Source organism: Ursus arctos, unplaced genomic scaffold (genome assembly GCF_023065955.2).
Source record: "Ursus arctos isolate Adak ecotype North America unplaced genomic scaffold, UrsArc2.0 scaffold_20, whole genome shotgun sequence".
In the NCBI taxonomy this organism is placed as follows: Eukaryota; Metazoa; Chordata; class Mammalia; order Carnivora; family Ursidae; genus Ursus; species Ursus arctos.
This window is the reverse complement of record NW_026622875.1, coordinates 23,397,797-23,404,643: the sequence shown is the minus strand read 5'-3', so window position 1 is coordinate 23,404,643 and position 6,847 is coordinate 23,397,797. Positions and strand designations below refer to the sequence as shown.

Here is a 6,847-nt window from a genome sequence, read left to right as displayed (position 1 = left end):
TTACCAAACAAGTAGTTTAAACAGCCCAGCTTAACAAGGTCAGAAGAGCTGGGTTTCAGATTCTGATTTGAGAAGCAGGTAACTATTAGACAAAATCAGGGTGAGGCATAAAAACCCAAGTATATAAACCTGGGGGGGGGAGAGGGAACGTGATCAAGAAGGGTTAAGAGAATGATCCCTAGATGACGTGTAGTTTGGTTCAGCCTTCTAAAACTAGAAGCTTATTTTCATTATTTAGAAAGCAAACTTTCAAGTATTTTCATTAATTCCAAAGATTTTATGAGATACGGTCTAATGACAGTATGAAAAAAATCAAAGCCCACATTTGGTTTACTTAACAAGGAAACAGTGATTTAGATGCTGCGCATAAGCCACTCCTAAGATGAGACGAGCACTGTGCTCCCAGTGGGCCACACACAGCCTTTTCATATAAAAATCTAGGAGTTTCTCGGAGTCCAAAGCACTGTGGTCAGGGTGGCAGTCAATACCTGTCCGTAATAATGATCTGTGTAGTTGGGTTCTCAAGAAACATACTCAGTCATCCAAAATGTCTTCATCCAGGTTGATGTCTGTTGTGTCAATATCTTCTAATTCCAAATTATCCAGATCGACTTCCAGTTCGAATAAACTCTACAAAGAAAAGAGTTTTAGAGCACTTTGTTATCTCTGATAACCTTCTGAAGTTACCTCTGATTCATGATTCAAAGAGAACCAAAGCAGTAATCAAAGGGGGCATTTTCTCATTTCAAAGCCCCTGCTCTGAAAGTGATGACATCACTTGAAATGCAGAGGCCTGCCCATCCTGGAACAATTCATGGGGAGGAAGGAGTGAGCCTGGGGTTCCCACAGGAAGATGGGTATGATTTCTGTACCTTTTCTTCTTTGTTGGCTGTGTGGGAGGCCACAATAACTGGAGTAGGAGAAGCAGGTTTCCCATCAAGTTCCTGAAAGCCCAAGTGGAGACACAGATAAAGATGAAGGAATTTGTTCAGGTAATTTCCCCCGAAGGGAAGGCTGTTCAGGATTAGGAAGTGGGAGATGGTACTGAAAATGAACAAATCTTAACCAGATGATCTCATGCAATACTCTACTGACCTGCTGAGGTGCAGATCTTGAGGGCTGAAAGCCTTTTGCCTCTTCCATAACATTTCTTTCTTCATTTGGCTATCAGAATAAAGCAATGATAAAATATTCTGAAGTCACAATTCACCTATGAACTTGACTCAAATCCCAGATGTTAGCTCTTAATCCAACAATAATGTAAAGTATGAATGCACTTCTGCCCTCTAGTCACAATAAGTGAGGTCTGGATGCCTGGCGACTCACCGTGACAAGTGGGTATTGCTTGGCTGGCCACAGATCAGCATGTGTCTCCTTCACCCATTCTTCCACAACAAAGGCTTCTTTTAATCCAGGAAAAAGGTTTTCATACTCTGTTGGATCAGCAAGGGATTCTGCTGCTTTCTGATTAACTTTTGAAAGATTTTCTCTCCAGAGTTTCACCACCCTATTGTAGAGATCATGGAGCCAAAGGGAGACTGAGTGAGTGTGCTCTAGTTTTTATCTGCAACGTTTGTTCCTAAAACTAAAAGTCTGTACCTTGAAACCTGACTGGGTAAGTAAGTCCGGGCCAGGAAGGCAGCTTCTGGCAGTCGGCCAGTTCTAATCAAGAGTTCCAGGCAAGCATCAAGCCTAAACATTAGAAAGGAGAGGCACGATCAATTGCCGAGAATAGACAAATGTAGATTTAGTGTTGCAAAGTCAGTATTCTTTCCCCAACTTCCATACATACACTTCATTTCTGTCACTGAGCCATTTACTTGTCATCACCCGTGTGTTTACATAATCAATGGACTCCATGAGCATGAAGGGTAGCACAGGTTTGTGACCATTTTCAATGTCCTGATAACTTGTTTTAACAACTCCTAAGACTAAGGGGGGGTTTTCAAGACCAGCTAAAGCAGTTTAGACAAGCACATTTTAAAGGCTTTAAGGAGATACAGGACCAGAAACTCCGTTTCACAAGTGGGATCATTGAGGGCAGTGTCTCCAACGGGGGCTGTGCTGGACAATCCAGTGATGCCCAGCCAGAAAATGTCCTAGTGTCTGTTTTCTAAACTTCAGTTTTTTTCTTTTTTTTCTAAGTTTGATAAAGTAGATAATGTGTTTTAGAATTCACAGGTTCTTTGGGGGGAAAAAAAAACAGGGTTTTGGGTTTTAGAAAGGCAATGTAAATATAGTACATACACTACACATTACCTAACATCCTCGGCATCAAATAAAAGTCATAAACATTAATATTCTGCAATAACACATGAATACTAAATGTGATAAAAACTAGTGGCATAAAAGCAACTAGTGAAAGTACTTCTGAGTTCAGGTTTTGCTAATCTTTAGTTATAGGAGACTATTTTCAGGACATTTTTTGGCTTTTAGATTATGGACCTATTCCTACAAGTATACAAGTTTATAAATACATATATTACAGATACACACTGGGGTACACTAAGTTTTTATGATAAAGTGTGAGGTTTAAAAAAGTCACTAGGGGAAGATTATTAAACACTTTTGTGTTTTATTTCATATGGTCAATTAATGTTGAGATGATTTGGTTTGCACTAACTGCTAGACTTTCAGAAGTGTATTTTTATGCTCTACAATTAGACTCAATTCTAGAAGTACCTGACATCCTCAGCCCCATTTTTCCTTGCCAGGGATAGGTCAGAATTACCTAATTTGGGTAAAACTACCTGCCATTTGGGTACTATGGGAGCAGCACAACAGCTTCCTGCTGTGGTAAAATAAAATGGCTCAGCCAGGGAGAGGCAGGGCTTTTGAGAAAGGGGTTTAACATTTCTCTTAGTCCAAGCCTCTCAGAACAGCTCACTTTGCTCATTTAGACCACGTGTGAAGAACATCCTTGCTGAAGGGGAATGCCACCAAGGGAGCACTGTCCTCTGACTGCCCCCACTAGCCAGGGCCTAGGCCAGAACTCTGTCCTTTCTCTTTCCAGGTTCATTCTTCCTCTCAAAACCACCCTCAAAGTCGGTGTAGAAATCAGTGTTTTAAATTACTATGCCCACCTCTCTTAGACCTTGGATACTTACTTGCCCTGTAAAAAGTAGCTCATGAATGCCACGTTATTCTTGCCGTCTCTCTCCGCACCCTCTGCTAGTTTGTTCACCATACTAGCATTTCCGGAGGCAGTGGCCAAGAGCAACAGACCCCCATAATCCTGTGCGTGGTGCAGGCACTCCTGGGCAAGGCCAAACTGACATTTACTGATGGCAAGTTCGGCAAGTTGTTTCCACTTTTGTTCTGACTGTAAGAAAGTTTCCAAGTTAAAACATCTATGGAAATAAACATCTGAATTTTCAACATCAACACTCTTCTGTTAACCTGAGTATTACCGTGCCGACAATGGGAGATATTTCATACATATACCGAGCTGTGCCTATTAAGTTGGTTCTATCAATCAAAATAAGAATGGAATGACAAAATGTGTAATGAGAAAATGGAAGTTATTTGCATATACAAAATTAATTCAATCACAAATCAATTTTAATGATGCATGAATAATCATCAACCCATTATATTTTTATTTTGTAATTACACAGTAAAACTAAAAGTAATACTATCTGAGTTTTAAGGTAATTAGATTGCAGATATTTTTATGAGTGATTTAATACCATTTTTCGAAAGAGCAGAAAATTGTTTTTTATATCCTAAATATTTAACAATAACATTATCTGTCATTTGTAGCTTCTCAGAAATTAAAATGCTACACATTTGGATGATCTTAACAAAGCTGAAATTTATTTAGCACAGAATTATCAATAAATGCTAGACTTAAACCACAGCTGGGGACCCTCAATATAAAACAATTCATTAAAATGTCACTGAATTGTGTCAAAATATTAAAATCTTTCTTTAAAACCAACAATTTTCTCACTAGTTAGGCATACTGGCAAATTACTGCTCTGTCTACTCCTAGAGTTCCCAGACCACTACGTCTATTATCTTACACCTTCTCATACAAAACAGATCTCATCTAAGCTACTGAAAACACTTTTTCTTAAACAAAATACTAAGAATGTATCTCCAATATAAGCCATTTAATTTACATAAAGACTAACAAAATGCATTTTTAAATGATCAAAGAGAGGCAATAATCTCACCAAAGAGAGTTACTAATATGCATTTCAGAAAACTTTAATAAGAAACTTACACTAAACACAAAGAAGTATCTTCTAAACTTTGCATCAGTTATGAAAAATCATGACTTAGTACATACCTCTGCTTCTACTGCTAATTGGTATGCAATGTTCAGTTCTCCAAGCTGAAGAGCAAGTTCGAAGCGATGCTCTGGATCTGTGGATACTGTAAGAGCTTGCTGCTTAAAGCCCTAAACAGAATAGATGTAACCGTGTGTGTGTAGTCCGTATGTGTTTATATACAGTAAGCACACAAAGAAACCCCACTGCCTAAACCAAAGTAATAGATAACAAAATACTCTTTAATGAAAAGACAGAAAAATTAAGGAGTCATTAAATTAATTGGTAAGAAGCAACCAGTGACAAAATTCAGTCCCACAATACTGCTTTCTAAGCAGTAGGAGGTGACTGATGCTAGACACACTCATGTAAAACTAGTAAAAATCAGAAATGCAAAAGCAAACCAATGTCAAAAAGAAAACGATTTTGGAAAGCTGAGTGCACAAGAGCCATTTCAAAAAATGAAAGGCACAGTGGCGTAGACCTAGCTGTTCATAATCTACTCACTAAGCTGGGCTTAGAGATCATCTAGTCCAGTCCCTCAAAGAAAAGCAAGTCAAATGTAAAAGCTTCTTTCCAATTTTCCCTGATCTGAGGGTCAGTTAGCAAACATTTTGCTTGCAAGTCCTGACACGGATAGGGAACCATTACCCAGACTTTACTGTTGGTCTTATGTCCAGTTTATTCATCAGCAAGCATTCCGGAGGGCAGAAAATCTAAAACTGTCTTCCATGTTCCACTGGGCCATCAAAACAGGCTTTTAAACCAGCCGTTGTAATTATCAAATTACAGGGTACTGATGGGAGTCTGCACTATGGGCAAGTTCATCAGCTCTATGGATGTGGTGCGTTAGACAAAGCTCAGACTTCAAGAGACTTCACTGGAATGAGGGAGAATGCTCAGTTATGGGGTAGCCAAGATGGAGGAACTGGACAGCTTTCCAAGTTCTGTCCAGCTGGATCCTTCAGGAAGGCTGTATCATTAATGTTTAAAATGTTTTAACTTCCCAGACTATACAAGGTGCCCATTCTCAAATTCATCCATGAGTACAATGTAAACAAGGCATTCTGAATAATCTGCATTGCTCCTTTCCTCTCCTACCACTGGTGTAAATAATAAAAATCCAAGAACAGAGGATGTAAGATCTATGGAACATGTCAGACATAGGCAAGGGCAAAGCAGATGAAATTAGGTGGACTAAATACACTTTTGTTTCCCCCCAATTCCCACTGAAATGACATAAAAGGGACCCTTTTTTTAGGGCATAAATTCCCAAGGACACAGAAAGGCAGAGGAGACCTCTATAACAAAATTTTGGAAGCTGGAAAACTGGTAGAGACATATAAACAGTTAAAACACTAATCCTAAATCAGGAGTGAGGACAGCATAGAAACAACTTCATTTACACATAAGAATCCCCAATGGCGCCTCATGGAAGGCAGTGCTAAAGTAAACAAAATTGCCTGAAAGTCTATGTAACAAGCTGGAAAGAAACAGATACTCCAGGTCTCCCATTCCTCTCCCCGCACACCTCGGGACACACAGCAGACAGGAAGTTTATTGCTTGAAGAGGGTAAACTAGGAGGTCTCCAGTCTGAGAGATACCCTACACACCTTTCCAAAGGAAAATAGGAAATTATAAGAATAGAGATTGAAACTAAATGAAATACTAGATACTGAGACACCAAGCTGTTTTCTACTCAACCCCCAGAATGATGCTGATTTAAGCCTAGTCTTACCCCTTGGGGTAGAAACTCTAAACAGCCCAAGAGGTAACACTACGATGTCAACTCCCTGCGGGCCATATGCCAGCTAGCACAGTGCCTGGTGCAATGTTAAGTGCTCATTAAATTCGTGAGATGAACATATGGACACGGAGAATCCCCAATCAAATGGCCCAGCCACATCCATGTTATAAAGTCCATACCCAACAAGACCATCCACAAATTCAGATCTTTGGATCTGCTTCTTATTAGACCTCCACTCTTAAATGAGGGCCCAAGGATCATCAGATGCATGAAGAAAATCTCTAACAGGAAAGAAAGTGATCAAAATGAACAATTAACAGCAACTTGAAGGAAGCATACCATGAAGGGAAAAAACTCCCAAACAACAACAAAACCTATCATTCGGATTCTGAGAGAAATAAACTTTCATCCAAACACAAGAGTACGATTTTAAAAGTACAAATAACAAAAAGAGACTAGTGCAGGAGGCCTAACATTTGATCAATAGTTCCACAAAGACAGAATATAGAAAACGAAAGAAGGAAACCATCAGAGAAATGATTCAAGAAACTCTCTCAGAAACGAAGGACATGAGTGTCCAATTAAGAGAGTTCATCTAATACCCAACAAAATGAGTAACTGACCCCTACCCAGGCCCACCATCATCAATTTTAGTACAAGAGGGACAAGGTCCACAAAGCTTCCAGAGAGAAAAAACAGATCAGGTATCAAGAATGAGGAATATAAATGGCTTTGCATTTCAACAATAACTAGAAGCTAGAAGGCAATGGAACAATGCCTTCAAAATTTTGGGAGAAAATTACCTCCAACCTAGAATTCTGTATC

At 39.3% G+C, this 6,847-nt stretch overlaps 1 protein-coding gene across 1 annotated transcript in view; it reads right to left on the bottom strand.

The window, feature by feature from the left end:
* Nucleotides 1–256: 256 nt before the first annotated feature.
* COPB2 (COPI coat complex subunit beta 2) overlaps nucleotides 257–6,847 on the bottom strand; it is a 31,480-nt gene continuing 24,889 nt past the window's right edge. The window contains exons 16-22 of the mRNA XM_026497134.4: nucleotides 4,295–4,405; nucleotides 3,108–3,322; nucleotides 1,600–1,692; nucleotides 1,327–1,507; nucleotides 1,096–1,164; nucleotides 873–944; nucleotides 257–630 (exon numbers count right to left, since the gene is read on the bottom strand). Of these exons, the coding sequence (XP_026352919.1) occupies nucleotides 535–630; nucleotides 873–944; nucleotides 1,096–1,164; nucleotides 1,327–1,507; nucleotides 1,600–1,692; nucleotides 3,108–3,322; nucleotides 4,295–4,405 (837 nt within the window). The 3' untranslated portion in view covers nucleotides 257–534. The remainder of the gene's footprint in view (nucleotides 631–872; nucleotides 945–1,095; nucleotides 1,165–1,326; nucleotides 1,508–1,599; nucleotides 1,693–3,107; nucleotides 3,323–4,294; nucleotides 4,406–6,847) is intronic.